General features: G+C 34.1%; 3 protein-coding genes across 5 annotated transcripts in view; 1 reads left to right on the top strand and 2 right to left on the bottom strand.

Moving 5' to 3' along the window:
• The window catches only part of LOC129804405 (serine/threonine-protein kinase N), a 125080-nt gene extending 108038 nt beyond the window's left edge, over positions 1-17042 (bottom strand). For 2 of the 3 annotated variants that reach the window (XM_055851660.1, XM_055851662.1), the window contains exon 1: positions 16603-17042. In XM_055851660.1, the coding sequence (XP_055707635.1) occupies positions 16603-16626 (24 nt within the window). In that variant the 5' untranslated portion in view covers positions 16627-17042. The remainder of the gene's footprint in view (positions 1-16602) is intronic. The other variant, XM_055851664.1, reaches the window with a different exon arrangement.
• Positions 17043-20486: 3444 nt separating this feature from the next.
• On the bottom strand, positions 20487-22581 carry LOC129804404 (conserved oligomeric Golgi complex subunit 6). The gene is made up of 2 exons (XM_055851657.1): positions 22439-22581; positions 20487-22380 (listed from the first exon to the last, which is right to left on the bottom strand). Exons 1-2 carry the CDS (start codon positions 22496-22498, stop codon positions 20593-20595), a joined length of 1848 nt encoding a protein of 615 aa, XP_055707632.1. The 5' UTR covers positions 22499-22581; the 3' UTR covers positions 20487-20592.
• Positions 22582-25292: 2711 nt separating this feature from the next.
• On the top strand, positions 25293-26362 carry LOC129804402 (ER membrane protein complex subunit 7 homolog). The gene is made up of 4 exons (XM_055851656.1): positions 25293-25651; positions 25714-25860; positions 25919-26047; positions 26103-26362. Exons 1-4 carry the CDS (start codon positions 25355-25357, stop codon positions 26223-26225), a joined length of 696 nt encoding a protein of 231 aa, XP_055707631.1. The 5' UTR covers positions 25293-25354; the 3' UTR covers positions 26226-26362.
• The last annotated feature ends 5 nt before the right edge of the window (positions 26363-26367 follow it).

Genomic DNA, 26367 nt, shown 5'->3' with positions numbered 1-26367 from the left:
AAGAAATTGTGTAATAATAATTAAACGTCCATCCATCAGTTTCCTTTGATAAGTTAAAGATCAAACAGTGAGAGATATCAACTTGAGACCATTAACTTTGAGACCCTTGAAATCTGTTTTTCGTATTTCGCCAATTCTTCTTATTCCCATTCAAAACCATATTTTTTGGATATATTTTTGATAAACCATTTGTCTTTATATAGGGGAGACTGGGGCAAAAAGTCACAAATTGAAAATTTGAAAATTCAATATCTTCCAAGATAAAAGAGATAGCGGCTTAAATTTTTTCCATAGATGGCCTCCATAGACCTTCTTCAAAGTCGTAAGTTTCTTAGAATTCAAACAAGGAATTCAGAAAATAAAAAGTATTGAAATTTTTAACCCCTTTTTGAAATATTTTCCTTACAGCAGATATCAATTTTGACTTACTTATTTCCCAAAATTGATGCACTGGTAAATATTTCCTAAAAGATTTGGATTCTTTGAATACGAAACCACCATCTATTTTAGAATTTTACAAAGATTCTTTTCTCCAGAAATCCTTTTATTAAAAATGCCCACTTGGGGTAAAAAGTAACAAAAAGTAAGGAGCAAAAAGTAACAAAGACCGAAGTAATTTCTGATGTCTCACGGCGAGAAGAAACGTCATTTCCATGTCTCGCCGCTTTTTTGTTTGCATTGGTCAAACGATTAGCAGTCTTTTGAGTGTTTTTTTTTTCTAAAATAGCTTGAAAAGCGCTTTTCTCGCACAGATAGAAAAAACTGTGTTTTAAAAAGGCGTTGAGGAATAAGTTTCCTATGAAAATATGTCACCTAGCTATTTTTTTAAAATTTACGAAAACCCGTAAAATCAGTGGCGCAAGGCAAGACCGTTGGCTCTTGGGCGGATCGATTCCCCGGCTCGACTTACTGTTGTGAGTTCGAGCTCCGCCCGGTGCAAAGATCTGAATGTCTAATTTAAGCAATTTTCATATGTTAATAACGTAATATAATGCATCGCCTACGCCCAACAACTCCGGGAGCATGGAAGAAGCATCCACAATGCGGGGAAGGCGCTCCTGGGCGAGTCTACAAACGGACTAGCAGATTCTTCTAACACGGGATATGGACATTGTAAAAATGATTACCTTTGAAATGATTATATCTCGAAACGATTAATAATAATTAAATTTCCTATAAAACTGTAAAAATTAGAAATTTCTAGGGCGCTAGGATAGCTTGTAAAAAAATAAAATATCCGTTTTGTGACTTTTTGCCCCAGTCACCCCTGCTAATGAAATGACTTAGAAAAATTCCCATTAATGATTTTTTAAGGTCAAAAGTCTAAACATTTACGGGAACGCATTTCTTAACACATTCAAATGAATCTAAATTATATCAAAAGCTAATTTTATAAAACAAAATACTTTTAACAAATTCCACTTGTTTATGAAAAAGTAATGAACGAAAATTCAATGATTTTTATGATTTAGTTTTACGATCCTTTGGGTACATTTTAAGGCGCTTAATGAATTGGTTAATGATGCATTGAAATACTTGAACTTTACAAAAATGCTTTGTGTTCATGAATATATACATATAGGGGAATTGCTTGTAATTTCGGACAGATTGTAATTTTATACACTTTGAGGGTAAAATTGGACACTAGAAATAAATTGATTACAATTATGGAATTTTCTTTCAATATTGAATGAATAATGTATTCTATCTAAATATTTATTCTTTTTATATGAGATTGACACTAAATTCGTACAATTTTGAATATAATTTGAGTTAAAATTACTTAGTTGAAACTTTAGTGTGAGCAATTTCTTACGAGAAATATGACATATCATTGTGTACTTTCAAACTTGTTTGATTTTGATAAAGCACTAGTGATTTCTCTTCATTATTTTTAAGTGATATTATTAAATATTCATTGAATATTTATTAATTGACGTTAATAGTGGTTTGCTCATTAGACCTGAAGTGAAATAGTACTTGAAAATTACATTTTTCGTGTAAAAATAAACAATTTTGTCAGAGATTTCCGGGATTAAAAGAGTCCCTAAAAGGCAAGAGAATGCATGAATCCGCGCGTACTTGGAATACCGAAGTTAATTCTTTTTAATGAATTAATGGAAAGTTTCCATGCTCATTGGGACACTCTATAATCTCTTTTCATTTTCATAAACAGGAAGAGGACTGTTGCTAGGTTCTTGAAATCAATAACAATGTGAATCCTATTGAGGCGGATTAGCTGTCTTGCATTGCAAGCAGAGTGTCCAAAATTGCAAACAAAGCGTTCAAAATTACAGTCAAATGCATTCATTCTTAGACATATTAAAATTAATTGCTTGTCAAGTTTCCAAACAACACTTCTAAAAAGAAAACAACAAAAAACTTAAATTTGTATTCAAAATATTGCACTTGTAGGACATTGGTGCTTATATGCATCCCGTCCCAAATTACAAGCATTTCTCCTATCACGTTACTCGTTCAGAAAATTAGTACGAAAACACAATTTTAATAGAGAATAGTATCAAAATCAAGACTTCGAGCATTTCGCAAAGTATGTTTTGTAACAGTTTAGCCATATTGTGAATAATTATACACATAGTATGTAGTGAATTTTCAAAAAAGCAAACTTTAAATGTGTTAAGTGGCTTTTAACCATCACTAAATATTTATATAGTAAAACAAGATGATGAGTGAAAATTTATGCATTTTTAAGTCTTTGTACAAGCTCTCTTTTAGAGAATTGTACACATTCAATAGATGATTTATATTTTCACACATTTTACCCCTTTACTCTCGAATATCCATCTTAATCTTCTCGTTTTTTTTTTTGTAGCTCTGACACTTTTACTTTCTTTTCTTAAAGAAAGTACAGCACTTTAATTAAAAAAAAACTATTACTGGAAGGGAGAAAACGGCATGAAGACAATAATTTAACTGACAGAAATCTTATCACTCTTCACATCACTTAGCACCGTTTAATTAACTTAGATACTACAGTGGTTAAGATCCGAGTATTTATGCCCATGAGATATATAGATTTATGAAGCATTAAGAATGAAAATTTCCTCTTTTGTGAGCAATTCATCACCGGTCATGAGATCAAGTAAATTTTTTTTGCTAATTCTCCTCAAGTCTAAAGACTCTACAAACGTATCCCATCAGTTAATATGTTATTAAAGCCTGAATAATTTTAATTGACCCCTAAAGTCAGTAACAAACTACAAATTACTAATCCGCACCAAATTGCCGGAAATAGATTTTTTTTCCTTCGCTCCTTTTTATTTCATTCGCAACAATGAATCATGTTTTGGAGGCATCTCTCTCTCTGCGCGCAATTACTATTGTCATTACAATTTTTATCATTCAATCGGGTACAAAAGAATTATACGCTGATCTTCAAGCCAAATCGATGAGTTTGAAAAAAAAAAAATTGCTTGAGGCAAAAAAATTTTCCTCACTCTGTCGAGCGCACAATTGAGAAGAAGAAAAATAAGACAATGCATCAGAGTCTTTTTCTCTCGCAATTGGTCTATGCATCGCAAGAAAAGCGTAAAATTGGACAAAAATTTCAATTTCCATCCCATCTTTCTCCATCTCCCATGATCTTCACATCAATTTGAAACATATACTCGATACACATAATACTTGTAATTTTATTTTCATTGTTTCGCTTTTTTCTGTAATTTTCCTTTTTTTGCGTGGATGAAGAAAATACAGCAAAAAAAAAGAAAACTCAGGTTAAACATCTCCGATAAATTATTTGTCTTGCTTTCTGTGGTGAAATTCCATTATTTGAATATCTAAAAGACACGTCATCCAAATAATTAATTAAGTCAAAGCGATAAACAAGTTGGAATAGAATATTTGCTAAACAAAATGAATAAAACCTTGCGAAAAATAATATCTTCAAAATAATTAAGAAAGAATTATCATTTATGTTATACACCTTTGAATTTTTTACTAAACATAACCTCACTTGATAAACATAACCTCATATCCTTTTTATATCCTATTCCGTTTATATAGAAGGAATATTAAGAACAGGCAGACTTTCAATACAACATTTTCTTTTAGATATCGCCATTTACACGAAATTCACTAATAAGCATTACTTCATTCATTAACCGTTTAAGGACGATTGGAACACCGGTGTCCCATAAAAAAAAAATTTTCTGACTACCTAAAGTTATTTTTTTCTATGTTTGTACGTAATTGCAAAATAGAAGGTTGAAGGAATCTAGGATATTTTTTTTACAAATCTAAAGCTACTATAGTGACCATGCTTGATACGATCCAAGCTTGATAATAACTATTTTTTTCCTATGTTAATCAATAGTTATGACTCATCGCAATATATTTCAATAGCTGGTGCTAAGCCTCACATTTCCTAAAAAAATTAGGATCCTAGCTCTTTTTTCCTAGTTTCAGGAAGCAAAAATCAAAAATAGGCCCAAAACTGTAATTTCGATACATGATATTTCTTAAGTATTTCTTAATTAATGTCGCTGTTCACGAAAACTACTATCATAGGCACATAGAGGAGTCATCAGTACTAATATTTATGTAAAAATATTTTTACTTGGTGGACACTGTTTTTGTGGGTGGTAACAAATTCATAACTTCTACTTGTGTCCATCCTATATTTTAAGAAGGGTCCATGAATGATAATTTTAATGTGGCAACTATATCATTAGATGTGATTATTTCATAATTACACATATTGCAATCCGCCAATTTTATCGACAATTGACATAATCTTCAAACCTGTTGCCTGAATTTTAAGGTTGCAGAATGACATTTTCATGGACTCAAAGTGAAAAAATGGTTTTCGCTAGCGCCCTAATGTCATAAAAACATGGCTTAGAAGAATTACATAAAAGTGATTTTAAAACTAATAACCAGTCATATAAACGATTTAAGCAGAGAGATTAGAGTTCCGTCTAAATATTGATGTTCAATTTTTTGTATCCGATGAAATTTTTGCAGTGAAAATGGGCTTTCGAATTGTCGAATCAATTATTATACAGGAAGGCCCGAGACCCAACTTGTATAAAAATCGCCACTGAATTTCCATTTTCTTCTTGAGGAAAATCTAAGGATTTCCAGGAACTATTTGAGGTTGGATTATGAACCTAATAAGTGAGACATTTTTTTGTCATAGTGGAAGAATCTCTTCGGTTTGTGTGTTAATCAGAAAATAATCACAAACCTTGGACATCATTTTGCAGTATCAAGCATGGTCACTTTCCCCTATAGTAAATTTTCAAGCTCAAAAGTGACGAATTTTTAAAGTCTCATATTGAAAACAGATTTTATTTATTTTTTATAATTCTATTTTTTTTTTTAAGCAAAACCGTTTTGGAACAAGAAACTACAATACTCAAGCATAATGTTTTTCAATAGAGTGAAAATTGTCTGTCGTTGGTATCGTCAGAATAATTACTTATTTGTTTGGGCTATTTTTGTCCCTATCGTTCATAGAGACAAAAAATACACCAAATCAGACTCTCTTGGCTTTTCAAAGGTTAGATGTAAGACGTTTCACAAGTTTTGTTTATCGATTTCATTTTTATTGCTGATTTTCGGTCAGTGAAAACTGTCTCGTCGTTAAAGGGTTAAGTTGTGCACATATTTTTAAAGTTAGGTTAACCTTATTATTAACTCGGATATTAAAGATTGTGCTTTAATATCCGAGAGAGGTATAATAAATCGCCTTATATAATAACCATATTGTTGAATTGATAAATTTATTACTATAATATAATATATAAATAAAAATATAAAATATATAACACTATGGAACACGGTTTTGTTAACGGAGATCTCACATGGTACGTTTGATAGAGTCAAGTCCCCTGATTAAGAATCTGGTCTTGGTTTTGCTCCTATACGTAACAATTTTTTTTTATTAATACTTTTATATTTTTTCTGCTTTGCCTTACATTATCCGTTATATCTCAGGTTCTAGTGAACGGAACTTAAAAACTGTGGGTGCGTTGGAAAGCTCATTAGTCGAGCTTCAATTTTGATAATTACAAAAAACCTTGTAAAACCACTCCTTCGGGGTGTAAAATTGAAGTTTCTCTAAAAATTACCAAAAAAATGGTCCTAAAGTGAGGTTATAAAAATTTGTATAAAATAAACTAAACCAAATATTAAAAATCCAATGATACCAGGTGATAGGCCACACTTAGAACTACAATTTTGTTCATCTAAGATATCGCGCTCCGATCACTCTAAATGCCTCATTTGTTGGTTTTTGTCATTTTCCAAAAATATGAAGTAGCTATTTTAAAGCAAATTTCTTAAAGATTTCTGAGAAAACATCTTTTAAAACTTGTGTGAAACATACATAACTGTTGAGATTCTTCTTTAATTTGATCGATGGACCATCAACATGATTTTCTTTAACATCCCTAATCAACATTGAGCCACGTGAAGAAACCCCTAAACTCCTTTTGGAATGCTTTTTTATGATTGGTAGAAAACGCATCAGCAAACATTTAGTAAATGCATTTCAATGATTTTAGATCATACTTTCATTTAAAATTAACCTCTACTAGAAATAGTATTAGATGGATGGATGGAAATAAATAAAAACAAAAATTGAATATACTTAAAGGAAAATTGAGAGCTTTTTAATGAGGGTTGATTGGAAATGTAAATGAATATCATATTGATGGTCCCACGATCGAGTTAAAGAAGAATCTCCACATTTATGTATGTTTCACACAAGTTTTAAAAGATGTTTTCTCAGAAATCTTTAAGAAATTTGCTTTAAAATAGCTACTTCATATTTTTGGAAAATGACAAAATCCAACAAATGAGGCATTTAGAGTGATCGGAGCGCGATATCTTAGATGAACAAAATTGTAGTTCTAAGTGTGGCCTATCACCTGGTATCATTGGATTTTTAATATTTGGTTTAGTTTATTTTATACAAATTTTTATAACCTCACTTTAGGACCATTTTTTTGGTAATTTTTAGAGAAACTTCAATTTTACACCCCGAAGGAGTGGTTTTACAAGGTTTTTTGTAATTATCAAAATTGAAGCTCGACTAATGAGCTTTCCAACGCACCCACAGTTTTTAAGTTCCGTTCACTAGAACCTGAGATATAACGGATAATGTAAGGCAAAGCAGAAAAAATATAAAAGTATTAATAAAAAAAAATTGTTACGTATAGGAGCAAAACCAAGACCAGATTCTTAATCAGGGGACTTGACTCTATCAAACGTACCATGTGAGATCTCCGTTAACAAAAAAAGTTGTGAATTTGTTGCATAGTGTAATAGAATATAATATATAAATTAATCATTTTGAAAGCATTGCATAGCAATAAAACTTCTCATATTCCAACGAAAATATTTCAACGTTTTTATTATCCGATTTTTATATTTTTAATAAAACTCTTTAATGGACGATAAATTTAAGATTTCAAACCCATTCAAAATTATGTAATGTACAAAAGAGACTTAAAAGTGTAACAAACTTATCCCATGAGTAGTTTCCGAAATTTAAATCATTTGTTAACATATTTTCCTGAGTCAGGCCAAGACCAGTAATTGGTTGTAGCGCCGGTTAAGTTAAGCTAACATATTTATTATAGGAATGGGATTGTCAGTCCCATCAAGAGCAATGAAGCTTGTTGAATTAAATTCAAAAGGTTTTAACGCCAGAAATATTTTTAGAGACCCAAAGAAGATTCAAACCCGGAACATTTGAATTATAGAGAGAGAAGTCTGTGACAAATCAATTTAATTTCATCTGAGTGCAAACAAATAAAAAAAAAACAATTCGTTCATTTAAAATTACAAAGCTTTACCTTATGTTCCGAGATTTTATTGTACAGGAAGATTTAAAAAAAAATCAGGTAAATCTGGAGTCTAGGCAGATAAATGACTAATGCTATATTTATTTTGCAAAATTTTACTCTGCCTTTTTTCAGAAAAAAACTGATTATAAATGATTAAAATCGTGAAAGTTTCGTTTACGTAATGAATAGTTTTTATGCTGAAATTAGCATGAGATAATTATCTACAAATTGAATCCTTTACATATATTCCAGTCATTCTCAAAATGAGTTAAGCCCCTGTAAATTCAAATGAACGAAATAATTTTTTTCGTATTTTAAATAGGCACAAGCACAACATGGTCCTTATTCAACATCACAATCACATCAATTACTGAAATGGCAGAAGAATGACAAATCCATTATCTTTAAAAACTTTCTCTAGAAAAGTGTCCTAAAATGCCGAGAATGCACTTGAAAGTTTAAGACATGCCAAAGAAACAATAATATGAACTTTTTCCATGGTGCATTCTCGAATAATGCAAAATGAATAACTTCTTGTCCTCAATTGCTTCATCAAGTACCAACTCTCTTGAGTCGTAGAATCAAATTGGCCACAATTTAAAACCACAATAGGAAAATTCCATGGTGGATTTTTTTTTCATTTCTCCAACTTGACACTCTATTTGCAGAAATCCAATTTGCAGTTAAAATTTTCAAGGCAAGATGTCTTGTGTTGGAGAGAAAAACAGTCTTAACCAGAAGTAGTGCCAAAAAGTTGAAAATGGAACACTGCCAATATTTCCATAAACTTCTTACTTGGGAAAATTTTCTTGTGTGCGCCTTTTTTGCCTTCCGCAAATGTGAGAGAATTTTTGTATATATACATATTACTGCATCATCTTCACCATGGGAATTGTGAAAGATGTTTTGAAGAGTGGAAAAAAAGAGCAGTGAAAGAGTGAAGGAAAATTCTCAACACTAATTCATCTTCCTGAATATTTTTGCTATTTTCTCGTGACGCTTAGATACACTTTTACTCGCAAAACTACCGCATCGAGTCGTGATATTCCTCCAGAGTAAACTCATTAGGTACATTGTTGAATTTCATCAGAAGCGACTCAAGACATCATCATCTTTTTCCCTCCAGTTCATACCATCATCGATGGTATAAGAAGAAGATCGCCACGTGAATATGATGTGACTGTGATTGCAATGCGTTAGAAATTAGCTTGATGCCGGCAGCTCAAAGCTTGAATAACCCATCATTTCCTCCATCATTCTTCTTCTCTCTTTACTATTTCAATTCTTTTCAGGAACTCCGCAACATGGTGATTCAATAACACTTACAAAACGACCCCAGTAATATTTTACAAAAAGTAGTAATTGGGCTTCCGAAATAAACTGTCCCTAAAAATAATTTTTGGTAACACCCCCTTCAGAAGTTATCGTCAACTACAATAAACATTTACTGGGTGAACAGTATAGAAATCCAAGGACAAACCATCCTTAGAAATTCTATTTAAATCATACTTTTTACAAAAATAAACCACATCCTTTATCTCTGGAAAATAAAATGTGTGGCAAATGACAGAACATTCCAGGCTTTTCGAATTTGCTTGAACTCGTGACATAGACCCCATCGAGCACAGTTTGCTGAAAAAAGGTGTGTGTTCAGCATATATTTGCTGAATCCATCAGCAAAATTTTGCTGACCGGTCAGCAGTCGCCGAATAAAAAGTGCTAACCAAATATATGGTAATGGCTTTAAAGTTAGCAGAATTCAGCTGGAAATACAAATATTTTCAGATGAATTAAAATCGGTTAGCATTTGATGCTCGCTGGGATGCTACACCTCAAAAGTACTTTTGTATTATTTACCGTTTACCGGTTCTCTAACGATTTAAACCGATTCATAAATCAAATAAAAAAATCCGGCAAAATAGTTTTTAGAGTAATAAAATTTATTTTTGGACAAAAAGCTATTGGAACCGGATCAGTTTTATCGAAAATTCTTAAGACCTTTCCAACGATCCCAAACATGATACTATTCTGATGAAAAACACGCTCTCTAGAGCCTTTTTTAATTTTTAATACAAATTGATTTTTTTATTCCTTCTTTTTAGTTTTTGTAGACTATTTATCGTCTTTATTTACTCTCAAATCATTCTTAATAAATTTTAAAATGAATAAAAATGTAGACATAGCTTTGGTGCCCTATTTCGGCCACCTTCATTCTCATAGTTCCTTGCACTTCGGGAATTTTTCTAATGTCTTTTTCATATCATCTGGTTTGTCAAAGCTACATTTTTTGTTATTCTTTTGTATTGTATAATTTAAAGTAAAAATTAAAAATTGATGGAAATTCGAGGAACAAAATAGATGGCCGGAATTTCAAGCTGGCCGGAATTTCAAGCTGGCTGGAATTTGGCACACTTACCCTAAGAGTTTTAAACTTGTGCTAATAGAAAAATATTCGGTCCTTTAACTGCAAATGAACCTATTCTGAGTAATATTGCCTACTGAAAATTCAGTTTTTTTTCATGAAGGCCTCGAAAAATCGGGTCTCTACTTAGCTGAGTATTTCAAATTTTGATATCAATATTTCAGAAAATATAAAATCTAGTACTTTTATATACTTAAAAGCTTAAATAAAATAATTTAGTTATTATCTAGGAAAAAATAGACAAAATATGCTCTTTGTTGGTCTTCGCGTGACCCACATAACTCCTTAATGCTTAATTATTGTTATTGGGAAAAGTCTGGAAATCCCGCTTTCGAGAAGACCTATTTATTCCATTGAAAATTGTGTCTATTGTGTCGTATTCTAATTCTTAATATAAGCTTTAAAAAAAAGTTACGGTATGGTTTGTATGGTAAACTTAAACCCCTTTCAAAAATGGGTTTTCTGGTAATTCTCTCTTTGAACTTTTGCTTCTGTTTGAACATAACAGAAAGACATGACTGAATCTTACACCAAAGTCAATTTCATAATATGTTGGACAAGACAGACGAACGGGATTAAAATACTAAACAAATATCCAACCAAGTTAGAATACAGTTGTAAAGTAGCAGTGTTTGAACGGAAAATAAAACGAAAATTTTCTCCCAACAGAGATATAAAATACAAACCACATGCCAATCTTCCTTTTTCCTTCCCTTCTAGCCATCTCTTTCATCTCGTCAATTGGATACATATTAGAAGCCAATGTGCGTGGCTGTTAAGAAGCCAATAATACAATAAAACACACAAAAAAAAGGAGAAGACGAAGAAATTAAACGAGAGTGAAGAGAAAAATGTACAATTTATCCACAATTGAGTATTGTCGAATGATTGGAAGACGATTTATAGACTTGAACTGTTATAGTCTTTATATAGTTTTCATATTCAACAGCATTTCTCTCATTTTCATTTTACACCAAAAGAGTGAGAAAAACGAAGATGATACACATCTTCTCAGATCGGATTCCCCCAACATCGTAAAAGACGGAGAAAAGAGATGATCAAAATAGATTTTGTGGGGATTAAAATCAAATGGCAAAAACAGAATTCTAGTACTTCTCTCGTTTCTTCAATCAACAAACACCCACGGATTATGTGTTTTACACAATTTAGCGCTTATCACAGCAGCGATAAGAGGTCTCGAGTTATTATGGGAATTGAAATAGAAATTCTGTCATTTCATCCAATAATTTGCAGGTTTTGGAAACAGAAATCCCCCATTAAGATAATAATGGTATTGCATAAAAATTTCTATAACCCGACAGAGAGTGTCTAATTATAGACTGCATTCTTAAGAAAAATTAAATATAAAGAGTTTGATTAAATTGAAGATCTTGTTGATTTATAATTTATCGACTCAAAACTAGTAAATTATTTCAAGAACTTCTTTGATAGTTTTAGTTGTGAATTAAACATTAAACTCTTGTTAGACTTTTGTTAACTTTTGCACTAACCCAAAAATAGGTTTTATTAGTTTAGTAAGGGTCCCGGTCAAAATCCCGAAAGCCAAAATTCCGAACGCCAAAAACCCGAAAGCCAAAATCCCGAATTGGCCAAAATCCCGAAAGCCAAAATCCCGAATTCTTAAAAGTGTCATAGCTACTCCCACGATTGCACCGGCGCTTTCTGGGGGCAAAAGGAAATCTTCTGTGTCTTAGAAAATTATTCTAAACATTTTTCCCCATATAACACATGTAGTTTTGTTATTTATTTATTTATTTATTATTTTCGTAATTATTTATTTATTTAAGTATTTATTTAGCTGTAGTTTGCATGTGTTTTTTTATTTTTGGTCATTTACTGTCAAGTGCACAAGGATGGAAATGTCCCGGTCCTAGATAAGTTCACTGAACTTGGGACCTGGGGGTGGAGTTGGGAAAAAAAAATTCCCCATATAATTTTATCCCTTTCAGGATTTTGAACATTCGGGATTTTGGCTTTCGGGATTTTGGCTGACACCGGTTTAGTAATAATTAGTTTAATTTCGAGATTTTATTTTTTTTTTCATTTAGATTTTTGAAGCATTGAAGAGCAAAGAGGATTGAAATTTGAAGGATCTATTCTTCTTTGATGATAGAAGAACCTAAAGACATCTTCAGACTAAAGGTTCAGTCCAGTTCCCGTAGGTTTCAAAATCCTTAACAGCAACCAGTTAAATTGATTCTTCAGAATCTAATAGATCATTTGCCTTTAATAATACTATTTTAAATCAAAATTTTCCAAAAAGTCCTGATTGATAAGAAATTAGAAAAGTAATGCCATATGGCTAAGCCTTAGGTCTGACACCCGTATAAGGCTCAATATGATAAAACGGATATTTTATTTTTTCCGAGCTTCAAGAATATCTAAAAAATATATATATAATCAGGATATTCTCATAGGAAATTTACCCCTCTACAACTTTGCTAAAAACCATTTTCCACTATCTCTAAAAGATTTTTATTTTTCAATTATTTTCTAAAATTTGTTTTATGAGAATTCTCAAACAAGTTGGAAAAAGCTCTCGTAAATGAAGGAGATATCGTACATGGGAAAATTCTTCCTCTTAAGAGCATTTCCTTCCCTTTCGAAAGTAAATGAGCTTTTCAAGGAATTTTCAAAAGAACTATTTTTGGCAAAAGTACTTTCGCTAGTTTGAAAAAAGAAAAAAGATGAAATAGAGGCAAACGGGCAACTCATGTCAAACAATATCATTTTTTCTTTGCCTTTTTTACATCTAATTACCGTTTTTGATGAAAGATCTGTACTCGAGGAAAATAATAAACTCATAATACTTTTATATAATTTGTCAAACTTGATATCACCTCTAAAAAGAAAAAACTAAAAACTAAGATTCAAAATTTAAAAGGAAAAGTATTTCGAATATTTTGTCCAAATTCTTTAAGCTTTTAACTTTTAAAGGAATTTAGAAAGGCAATTTATGGTAAACCGCGGTCTCTTTAATGTTGGAACACTGAGAGAAATCCGAAAAAGTTAAAATAACATTCCGGAAATATTTGTTTTACCCTGCAGTATTGATCCGAAATCGGTGCAAATATTATGCTTTTTAGGTGTATTAGTGGTTAAAGTAACCCTTTTTCATGTTAATTTTACCCTTTAAAAGGTGTAAAATCAACATTAAAAAATGTTTTCTTTTGAGATACTGATATTTTAAATCAAAAATGTAAGTTCAAAGAAATTTACGCATTTTATTTAGAACCGTAATTTTAAAGATCGTTTGTCATGTACATTTTCCAAATAAGTAATGTCTTTAAAAAAATTGAATAAATTTAGAAAAGTTTCTTCATTATTTTATACTCAAAAAAATCTACCATACTGTACGTTCTTTTTTTTGTAATTCAAGTTCATATTTTTTGTCTTTGCCATAATAATTTTTCACTTACAAATTAATGATGGCTCAAAATTCCTTACATTGTGATCATAGACCGAATCAAAAAAATCTTAAGACAAGAAAAAAAAGAAAAGAGAACTTTCAATCGGTCAAAAAGCTTAAAGTCACGTAAAAAAAAATTATTTTGTTCGAAAATGATTACACTGTTAATATACCTACGAATTTTATCACAAAATCACCATGTCCTTACATAAATATTTTTTGTGTTCAAAGTGTTAGGGGAAGTGTGCCAAATTTCGGTCAGCTGCTAATTTCGGCCATTTTGAGTGTAATTTCGGCCATGCAAGTAAATTAATTAAAATTATGTATATAACCTTCGAATAGTCAATGAATTAATTTTGCTTTTAAATATTTTATTCATTTTAGGATGTATTAACACGAAGACCGTTAAATTTTAGGTATAATTTGAATTTAAATTGCGTTGTAAAAACTCAGTGTGGAAAGTCTTACAAAAAATGTGACAGATCGATTGTGTTTCTAGCAGTCTTGTGATGTATGTTGAAGTGCAAAAGGTTTTCCTTCTGTGTTTTTCATGAAAATTGATTAGGTTTCTTTAAAGATTGTTTCTGTTTATGTTAATAGTGAATCAGCCTTTAAATTTCGGGTAAAATTTCCCAGCTGGATCTTGTATTTCGCGTAAAAAAGTATATACTTTGTGAGCGTCTCTCCGGTGAGGTAGTGTTGCCTATTCCGGCAACATCTTTTACTTTCCTAAATTTCTTATTCATTTTATGTTTTTTTTTTTCAATTTGTGAGTTCTCCAATGTCCAGAAAAAACCATCGCTTCTATGGAAAAGATGATGTGGAAAAGGCCTTGGAAGAGTTGAGGAAGGGCAAATTGCTACGGGAATCTGCGCATAAATTTCAGATGCTACTCTTCAGGTCTTCAGGACAAATTACACGGAATATCTCAGGGCTTTTGGGTCATAACAACGTATTAAACTAAATAATTAACCGTTCCGTTTGACGTTTTGAAATTTCTATCCGTTGCGTCACAAAAGGTGGTCAGAAAAAAGGTGGCCGGTATTTCACTCAAAGTGACCGGGATACTACCCAAAGCAATGTCCATATTTTTATTAATTTTTCAATATTTTAGCAAGTGATTTAAAGAAAACAAAGATGATAAACTAGTTGTCAAGGTTCCACACAACCCTCCCGAAAAGGAGGTAACAAAAAATATCAATATATATCTTATATGCAACTATGCCGAAATTTGGCACATTTACCCTACGTTGATACACAATAAGACTGGTTTTTATTTCGAAAAGATCATATTAAAATCATATAATATTATTAGTTCAATAAGTTGACTATCGGAGTCAATTTAGGTCCAAGTTGACATTATCGGAGTCCGTAGAGTAAAAAGATAGTTGGGGTCTCGGTAGCTCAATGGGCAAAGTGTTGGCTTTGTGACGCAGAGACCCTCGGTTCGATCCTTGATCGAAGCGCGTCCGGTGAATAATTGGAAAACAGTTTTTCACCGTCCTTAAAAGCTACAAACTGAACGCAAAAATATCAAGAAGGAAGTATGATAAAAGATAAGGGAGCAAAAAAAAAGGATTTGTGATGGAGCAAAAAGAAAAATGATAAGGAGAGATGAGTAAATAAGAGTGAGCGAAATGGCTATATGGACCTGATTGAGTCTGACAGCCAAAAACATAAAAAGGAGAGAGAGAGAGAAAAAGATAGTTGTTGACTCTAAATGGCCTCTACACACTATGAGAAATTTCTTTAAAAAATGCCTTTTTAAAGAAAATCCCCCCTATCCTTGTAGGCAGAAACGTCTGATTTTTTTTAAAAAAGGCAATTTTTTACGAAAATTGCTTCTAGTGTGTAGACAGCATAATGGAAATTGACTCTATCGGGGGTTGACTCTATCGAGGTTCTACTGTACTTTTTTTTAATTCTATTTTATAACACAGATTTATACCTTTGAATTCTAAAAATCATAAACTTTCCTTCTTTAATTTGTCTTCCGAAGAACAGCCCAAAAACTTTTTTAGTTAGACCAAGAATGAAAAGACCCAGGTAAATATTGCACTCAACCTTAATGGGTTAATTTGGTTAATTTCTAGATTTTTAAAATTAAAAGACAAGGTATCTTATCATCATATAAAAGTTATTCAATTTCCTAGATTAGATAAATATTTTTTGATCAATTTGTCTATGAAAAGAATCCATATAGATAAAGAAATCCTGGTCTAAAAAACCTTCCAAAAGCCAGGGAAAGCCTATGGGTATACCGGCGTGTTCCATGAATTGCCCCTTGCCCCAAACAAAAGGTATCGCTTATTGCGTCACTCTTTCATACAAAAAAACTGTTGTCTTTGGCTGCAAATGCGTCTCTTGGCTTCTATTGCAGACTCTTGGTAATTGAGATAAATTACTCTTCTGAACATGTAGAAAGAGTTTCTGTTTTGGCTGGAAAATGGCAAAACAATTCTTAGTCAGCACAGACTTCTCGTGGATTTCCTCACACAAACGGATAATTGCCCTATAATTGTCGCTCCCCTCTCTGACCACATAACAAGCCCGGAGACTTTTGGTCAGGAGAGGTTTCGAGAGATTAGTGAAAAAATTTGACATTTTTGATGATACTCGAAGGTTTTGCCAGAGATTTTTTTCTAGTATCGCGAAGAGACCGAGACAGGTGTTCGAACTTGAGAAATTGTGTGAGAAAAAAAGCCACCGTCTTCCGGAATGCGTGACAAAGAGGAGGAAAAAAATCTGAGCCTCTGAAACATGCGCCGATACTTCCCGGAGAATTCGGGTAAATTTGGGCATTCTTCTCCAATGAATAAATACAGTAAAAATAGAGAAAAGAAGTATCTGGGTGGGATGGGTGTATGCGTTTGGAATCGAGTGGGAATGGGGAGAGAGCGAGAAAAAAATCCAAGATCCGTCAACTTTCTTACCTGATAGTAAGAATCCGCCGCCATCTTGCAGTCCTTGAGTTGGATGATGAAAAATCAGCGCTTCAGTGTAAATTGTTGCCTGTTGCTTTAGCAATTGAGCGTCTCAGCATCAAACAAAGACCATCTATTTTGGGCAGAACTCCTCAGAGTGCCAATTAGGTGGAGAAATCACGCAGGATTCTAGAGGTGTTTCTTCTGGAAGACAGACGACACTGCCACACTTTTTTTTGTTCAACACAGCACACTTAATATCTCTCAAATTACAACACCACCGTGCATTATTGTTTTTCACAGTTAACTGCACAATCACATCGTTCAATTCACGTGGAAAATCAAACGACAAAATGATAAATAAGAAAAGAAAATTGGGGAGGAAAAATCACGAAAACCGAAACTTCAAGTCAACAACCCATCAACAAAAAAATCTGCAGCCCATCAAACAAAGTCTGCCACCCATTAAACAGAGTCAGTGGATTTTTCATTCAAAGAACCGACATAATGTTGACTCATCTTTTTGTAGAAAATTTTGGATCACCAAAATTTTGTTTAAAAAAAGGGATGGCGAAAAAATGGTATGCATTATTTATCGTTCATTATATCGCTTTTAAAAGACTCCTTAAAATAGTTTTTAAAAGTAATAGAAATGATCTTTGGACAAAAAATTACTTATTGGATCATAACCGGTTCACAATCGATTTTAAACGATTTATAAACATTCAAAACGTTGCCCAAAATCCCTTAGGAGTAATATAATTGAATTTCGGACACAAAATAAGTCGATTTAAGCTTGTCAGGAATTCCAAGACCTTTCCAACGAGCCCAAACATGATACCTTTTGTTTGACGAATGCACTCTATAGAGCCTTTTAAACCTTTGACCTTGAACAACGTTTATTAGAAATGTTTAAATTTTATTTTCATATAAGGACGAGATGTCTTCCTGGATAATCTCTAAGTCTAAACATATCCAAAAATGAAAAAATGAGAGTCATTTTTAAAATATCCGTAAATGTATGCAAATATTTTTTCACGCGGAAAATTTGAATGCACTTAATGAACTATTGACTCTGTAAATTTTATTCCCAAGATATCTCCAGTGAGTATGCAAATTTTCCGTGTTATAGGAGTGAATTCGCAAATCCATCTTGACTGAAGTAGGACAGACCAGAACAAGAGATTTTGTCAGGGGTAGAATTAACACAACGTCTGTGTAACAATCCGATTCCAACTTTAAAAAATAAATTTGTATATAATGGCTCCGGCACACCTTTTAGATCAGGAAAATTTCATAAAGTCAAAATTTACAGCCCTTTCTTTCTTAAAAGCTCTGCACATGTCTATCCTATTCTTTCACACTCTTTTTCTTTTGAACCACCAAATTAAATTTAGTTCAGTTGAATTTCAGATCAGAAGAGTGGAATAGACTTATGCAAATCTTTTGAGAGAGAAAGGGTTGCGAATTTAGATTTTATGAAATTATACCGAGCAAAAGCTGCGCCGAAGGCATAACGAAATCAATTCAAATTTGTTGCCATTCTGGCATCAGATTGCGGTTCCATAAGGAAACTCCAAGTAAATTGTTACTACAATAGAGTGTCGCTCAATTGGCTCTTTTTCAATCGGGCGAAGAATTTTGTTGAGAATTTTCATGTTTGATTTTGAAGCAAATTTGCTCAAATTCGCTATAGTTCCTCTTGTTTTGTCGTGATTCTTTATAATTGAATGTGTTTTTTTGTGGAATTTACAATGACTTTGACGACCGAATCTCTCGATAATTTGGATGACATTTTGTCGCCCGATTGAGAGAGAAATGTACTGTATGTTTCTTATCAAAACCATAAAAAAGAATAATTACAGCAAATAATTCTGGGTAGAATTTTATTCGTAGGCCTAGACACACTTACGACTTAAGCCGAGAGACGACTTTGTGGAAATGATGGAAATGAAGTTTAACCATTATTTCAAATATATTTATGCTAAGCCGTCTCTTGACTAATCGTCAGGTCTGTCAAGGCCCTACCTAAGATTATTAGAGAGGTTTCTTTGTTTTACACGTTTCACACTACTGAGGACCAATCTTTGAAACTCTCACTCGCACTAATGAGCTTTTTAGCGGGCGAGAGAAATCAACTCGTACACTCCGCAGATTTAAATCCTACCGTAACGACTCCTTTATAACATAAAGTACTCGTTGCACGTACTCAAAAATCTGCTAGGTGTGCGAATCAATTTTTCTCGGCCACTAAAGAGCTCACAGGTGCGAGTGAGAGTTTCAAAAATTGCCTGTTGCTGGAATCATATTTATATTTGAATTTACATATAAATTCAAAATTGGGAATCTCTGTGGCGCAATAGGCAAGACCGTTGGCTCTTGAGTGGATTGATTCCCAGCATGACTCACAGTGTTGTGAGTTCGAGGCCGGCCCGGTGCAAAGATCTCAATGTCTAGAAAAAGACATTTTTACTGTGATATAACGTAATAAAAAATGCATCGCCAATGCCCAAAAACTCCGGGAACATGGAAGAAGCATCCACACTACGAGGAAGGCGTTCCTGGGCAACCTACGATCAGCAGATTCTTACACGAGCACGTTGTAATAAATATTACATTGTAATATAAATAAAAGTGTATCGATACGATTAATTCAAAATTTCGTAATTTCGTAGGATAGAGTCGGTAGTCAGCCATTTTGGCCATGTAAGTACTTTTGGTCACCTAAAGTAAAATTACATTGTAAGGCAATTACGAGTTTATTTAGAACAGGAAAATGAGTCTTATTAAGTGACCTCTAATCTAACGAATCAGAAAACCATATTTGATTGTGAATCGACTTGATTAATTCTGAGTTATTGAAAGAAATTCTCGACAAGGTAAACAATCACTAAAAAAAATATGGAATTCTTAAGAAACTTGTGTATGTTAAGAGAAATTGTTTTGTATTATTTCATATTTTTGATGAAAATATTTGATGTTATTCAATGAAAAACCAGTTCTTAATAAACTAAATTTTATTGTGATATCATCCTTAATAAGATTTTCTAACAAATTAAATGAAAATCGGATGTGGCTAAAAGGGCTTACTTTTTTCAGCTGTGTAGTGTAAGTACTTTTGGCCATTCATTTTCCCATACATTTTACACGTGGCGCACCTCGCGAATTTCAGTAAAAACAATCGTGACTTTTGACTGATTTTTACTTCAAATAGAAAATGTGCAAAAAGTCGTTTAAAATACTTTAATAATCACATAAAATTGGTGTTAAATAAGAATAGGACTTGTGCTGTGTATTTGTGAAAGTTTTCGAGAGCTATTTCTTCTGTTATTTTATTAAAATTCTATTGGAAACAAGTAGCCAAAAGTGCTTACACACACTGGCCAAAAGTGCTTACAAAGTGGCCAAAAGTACTGAAATATGCATAGTTGCATAAAATGCATTTTTCACTAAAATATCCAAAAAAATTGGGAATTCTCTTGGATTATTAGGAAGAAATGGCTTTAATGGCCTCTACACATTAGAGAAATTTATGTCCATATTGAAGCGAATTCCCGGTGCTTGTGTAGGAAAAACTCTTCAATATGGACATAAATTTCTCTAATGTGTAAAGGCCATAAGGTAGTATCTTTGTACAAAATTTCATTTTATTTAAATAAAGATTATAAAAATTACTAGCACATGAAACCTTAAAGTGGCCAAAAGTACTTACTCCACCCTAATTCCGACATTTTTTATACAAGTATGATTGCAAATTACTTAATTTCAAAAAACTGCGGAAAATTCTTTATCAGACCATGGAATTGTCCTTTGAAATGTCTGTGGATTTTCCATGTTCTCCATTGGAATAAAGTCGATAGAGAAGTTAAAGGGTAATTTTGTTAAAAACAACATTTTGAACAAAAAATCCGCCAGAGGCGCTGCTTGTTTTTATTTAAATTCCTCAAAAGACGTTGTTACTTAAATATTTCCTTTTCACATAACTTTCCTTAAATAAAATCAGCCCGTCAGTGATTGCGCCACCTGTTCCGGTGATCTGCTGAAGACTGAGCCAGGATCCTCATATCCATTCTCAGGATCGTGAACTTTCTCATACAACTGCCTGTAAATCGCAATAATAACGTTGAAGGATCTCTTCCGGACATCTGCACGATGCTTCGAGCTCTGCAGGAGATTTATCTGCTGCAGTAGCAGGATGTCAGGCATTTCGAGGAATGTATCGAGCTTTGTATTGAACATTTTTAGACTGCCGACCTCAAATTTGCTTGCATGATTCTGCAGGAGAGTGTAGATGGGACCCAAATTGAGATTTGCTACGAGCGAAGAAGCTTGCTCAGACGTCAGTGTATCTATTTGGGCATCCGATTGTGCTTGGAGGCGCTCAATGCGTTCCTCCATGTATTCATACATTGCCAGGGTGCTCTGCATCTGATACAGGCAATTTAGAAGATAAACAGCCATGTCAATTGTTGGCAAATGGGAAGCAGATTCTGTTATTGTTCTCAGTAGAGGATCAATCACACAGGAAACAATCTTCTTGATGTCTGACTGTCTGCCTTCAACCATGCTGGCCACTGAGAGAATCTCCTTCATGATACCCAGGAGAATTGAGACGCTCTTTGGTGGTGCTAGATCACTCTGGGGCGGCTCAATTGTTGTTCCCATGGGGCCTACGAGGAGGTTCTTTACCTGTTGCATCAAGCTGCCTAGATACGCTTGTTCACTGTTGTGCTGCATATTGGCTAGGCATTGCTCGAGATTTCCCCCATTGACAACCCCATTGATTACTCCTTGGTAGAACCTGATGAGATTGGCAACGGCGTAGAGAATAATTGTCTGCTTCTCTCCACTGAGGATCATCTGAACGCGAACTTCCAGCGGATGACAAACACCATCGGCGATATTGGCCAGAGCCACTTGAATTTGATCAGTGAGATCTGTCTGGTCGCAGAGTTTCACGAGATTCAGAAGATTCTCTCGTTCACTGGGAATCGCCTGATGCAACCAGGCAAACATATCGCCCACATACCTCTTGGGATCCTGTGCATGCATCTCAATGGGCTTAGGATTCCCTCCAGGTCCACCAACCGTGAGGGCATCAATGAAATTCCTCACGAGAATTGCCCTCCTGGCCGTTGCATATTCATCAATGACGTATTTAAAGAGCACTGGACGATCCTGCAAGCGATTCATGGCCTGCATCACGAGTGGTCCAATCTCATTGGCATCGATATTGCGACAGTGATTCTGTGTCCAACGATAGAGACGCTCCAGTGCACTCTCCTTCATCAGATTCATCTCATCCATGATATCCAGGGCTGCAGTATGATGACCGCACTGCATCAGCACCCTACAGTCCCCATGAATACCCTGCAGACGATCCAACACTGTGAAAAAATCCCCAGTCACTGGAGCATCCCGTGAACCGCAGAGAACTTGCTGTTCAGCTGCAGACAGCTGAAAACGCGCGAGAAAAGCTCCAGCCACTTTCTGTCTAAATTGCAATTTGTTGCTCTCTTCCTGAAGGCTATTTGTCTGCTGGATGAGATCTTGTGTCTGACTCTGGGTGGCTTTGAGCCGAGATCTCATGCTGTTGACAGATTCATTCATCAACTCAATTCCATCGCAAATCTCATCGAGAGATTGCTTTACACCACGAAAAGATACCAGGAAATCTTCATTGATCTTTAAGCTACGCTTCTCAATCTCACTCCGAAGCTGTCGACGCGACTGAACTGTGTTCTCCATGAAGAAATTGTCCAAATCTCCCAGAGATTCCAGAACCTCCTGCAAAAAACAAATTTAATGAGACAACAAATTATGGAAACAAATATTTGTATCATACTTTATCTGTGTCAATCCTCATTTCAAGGATTGCGTTCAATTTGCTCGAGATATTGTCCATTTTCCCAGGAATATTGCCCAAAATCCCTATAATTCAGAAACCTGCCACATATCCACTGAAATTTTAGGTTATGTTTATATGTCAAAAGCCATGATAAGATAATCCAGATCAGCTTATAGAGAGGTGCGATTCCTTTGTTGCAAATTTGGATTGTGGCAAACCCGAATGATACATAAATAATGCAAATTTCGTTTAATAATTCTTAAAGTGTATGAAGCTATCGTTATTAATGAGGAAAATTGGATGAGAAATGCATAAAAGTGTCTAAAACTCTTTAATGTCGATTTTCTCAGAAACTATGAGAGATAGAGGCCTCAAACATTACATCCATTGAGAGCCTCTTTCAGGCTTGATATGTGCAAAATTTCATTTGAAAATGAAAAAAAATGGATGAGAAAATCATAAAAGTGTCTAAAAATCTTTAAAGTCCATTATCTCGGAAACTGAGAGATAAAGGCCTCAAACTTTACATCCAATGAGAGCCTCCTTCAGGCCTTATATGTGCAAAAATTCACTTGAAAATGAAAAAAAATAGATGAGAAATACATAAAAGGGTCTGAAAATCTTTAAAGTCGATTATCTCCTCGGAAACTAAATATGAGAGATAGAGGCCTCAACAAGACCTCTCCGCGAAAAAATCGCAACCCGCGAAAGTCTGCGAAAAATTTCGCGCACCGCGAAAAAATACTCGCCCCGCGAAAATCCGCGAAAAAATTCGCGCCCCGCAAAAATCCGAGAAAAAATCGCGCCCCGTTAAAATCCGCGAAAAATTCGCTCCCCGCAAAAATCCGCGAAAACTTCGCGTCTTGCGAAGGTCCGCGAAAAAAATCGCGGATCGCGAATTGTATATGTCACCTTACAAATCTTCGAATATAGACTCACTATGTAAAGAAAGAGAAAGGGAGAGTGAGAGAGTGCTATACAGTAGACTCTCGCTAATTCGGCTCTTTCAAGATCGGACTACTTTTTAATTCAGGCAGTAGTTACATTTGAAAAAACTTTGTTGTCATTTTTCAAGGTTGATTATAATTATCAATTGAGTCAAAAATAAGCTCAAATTTGGCATGGTTTGTCTTAGTTTTGATGTAATTTTGCATTATTAAGGGATTTTAATGCAATTTACGATATTATGAGTGTGTAAACTCAATGTGTGTATGCAGTTGCATTTCAAAAAGTTTGTCGCCCGAATTTCTCTCTACTTCGGGTGACATATCAATCCCAAATGCCCGAATTTGAGAGAGTCTACTGTATATGGGAAAAACTTGTCCGTCGCCGCTTCTCCCGTTTTTTCCGTCTGACGCTATTAGCAAATTTTCTTAAAATTGAAATCTTCATGGGCCATTTCCATTGAAAATTCTTTCAAGAAATTTGTTAGAAAATTATCAACTCCATATGAAAAAAGGGTGCTTTTATGAGAAAAAGTTCAATTTGGTTGAAATTTTTCTTATAAAAGCCTAAAAATAAAAATTGAAAACAGTTTTCCACACTGTTTGTATGGAGAACAACGCCATCCATTGAGTTTTATTCTGATACTTGCATACCAATGAGGTGTCAGCTGAGCGAATTTCCATAAAAAAACTTGTTTTCATTTCACAGTGAAGGTGTTTTTAAATGAAATTCAAGTAAATTTTGGTTCTTTTGAAATATTCCTGTATTGGGGCATTGCCGCTCTGAATATAGATAGGGAAGTGAGCGTGTATACACGCTCACTTCCCTATCCATATTCAGAGCGGCAATGATTGGGGATACTGTATGTGCAGAACTGTGATTTATGGGAAAGACGGGCAAAGTGTTACAAAAATGCGTCGGAAAACAGTAAAGTTGCTGTTTAAAAGTGGTAATGGTTTCAATTACCCCACATAATCTCTTTTCTTACATCAGTTTATATACCAAACGATTAAAGATATCCTTTAATATTGATTTCATGAAGGTTTCGGTTGCTTTTGTACATTGTTATGCCCAACGCACAATAACTTTTGTTTAGTAAACATGTTTTTTACATTTCAGTGAGAGTGAGTGAGATCTAGATCTAGTCATCTCGCTCATTCTCATGGGAAATTTTGAAAACATGTTTACAAACAAAACTTATTGTGCGTTAGTCATTACCCAGAAGCTAAATCAAAACAAACAAATATCAACGAGTTCTTCGTATTCAAAACTGGGCTTTTTTGAGAGCTTTCATGTGAATTGGGAATTACAAAAATCTGACAATTTTCTCAATGGAAGTAGCCCATTAAAGTGAAATATCTGGAGATCTGCTAGACGAATGTCTTAATTTTTTTTAAATTGGTCTAAATTTTCAGGCCTACCAAATAAACATAAAATTTTCAAAATTGCATGCTCAGATTTCGAGATAAACTACAAAATGTGATTTTCAACCGATTTAGAACCGGTTTTTCAAAAAACTAATAGCACAGAAATCGTCGTACGCGCGAGTAGATATCGTCGGTTGCGTCTACCTCTGTCGTATCTGCATTTCTTTTGGGTCAGCATTTCGCGTAAGATGGGACGCCTGTATTGTAGCTTGCACCTAATGCAGATACAAAACAAATGCAAATACGACAGAGGTAGATGGAACCGATGATATTTAAAAAAAAAATTATGAAGATCTCTTTCCAAACCAGAGATATTGCGTACTATGGACGGCCGGACCCGAAATTGCCGGATTATGATTTTCTGCATCAGGGATGTTCAAAACATATACCCTGTGAATTTCAGCTCGATCTGAGCACTTTGAGAAAATCCGAGGATTACAATAGGTGTGATTAGAAGGAATTACACCTAAACTCACAGCCTGTCAGTTTTTTTATTGCTATCGCACGATTTTTCGTGAAGAATTTTGTGCAAAGTGCAAAAATGAGGATAAATTTGAATATTTTCGTGGTTCTCCTGTGCTATTGTGGCTTAGGATGGGCTGCTGATGTGTCCTTGGATGAGATAGAGGACCAAGGAAGGTACACAATTGAAGGCAGAGTGTATCCTCCGGAATTGTTCCCAGACTCAGAATCACTCTGGCAGAAGGACACGATTGTTAACATAAATGGAGGTGAATACCTGGGATTCCTGCGCGAGGATGGATCCTTCATCATCAGTGGTGTTCCCTCTGGAAGCTACGTGCTCGAAATAGTCAATGCAGACTACATCTACGAGTCGGTAAGTTTGAATTTTGGGAGTTTTTTGTTCGGGTTTTTTTTTTAGCAAGGATTACTGTTTAGGTTCGCGTGGAAATTAATCCAAAAGGAAAATTCCGAGCTAGAAAGGTGAATTTCGTGCAGCCTTCACAGGTCATCCAAGTGCCATATCCGTTAAAGTTGAAGGCACTTACTCGCTTCAAGTATTTCCAGATGCGGGAGCAGTGGAAGGTATAAAATTCAAGGATTCCTACCGCAAAGATCGATATTCATTGATTTTATCCTCCAGATTACTGATTTCCTATTCAACCCAATGGTTCTGATGATGATTCTGCCACTCCTGCTTATGCTAGTGCTCCCTAAGATGATGTCAGATCCGGAAGCCAAGAAAGAAATGGAAAATCTCAATCTTTCAAAGGTAAGCCAAATAATTTGATTTGAAAAATATCAATGTCTCAATGTGAATTTTTCAGATGACGAATGAAATGCCTGAGATCAGCGAGGTCATCACATCCTTCTTCACTGGGGGCCAACCAAAGCAAGAGAAACAGAAGCCAGCTGTGAAGTCTCAGACCAAGAGAAGAAACAAAGAATAAGTGCATTTTATTTTTTTTCTGCAGACCCAGCATCTAGTCTGCGTCTAGGGTTGAGATTGTGAATTTTAGGTAAATTTCTCAGTCATAAAAATGAATATTAGAAAGGATTATGTACCACAATAAATTTGTCCTCAGTACTTCC

This window comes from Phlebotomus papatasi, chromosome 2 (genome assembly GCF_024763615.1).
Source record: "Phlebotomus papatasi isolate M1 chromosome 2, Ppap_2.1, whole genome shotgun sequence".
Taxonomy (NCBI): Eukaryota; Metazoa; Arthropoda; class Insecta; order Diptera; family Psychodidae; genus Phlebotomus; species Phlebotomus papatasi.
Note: the sequence above shows the minus strand (reverse complement) of the source record. Positions and strands in the feature narration are given on the sequence as shown.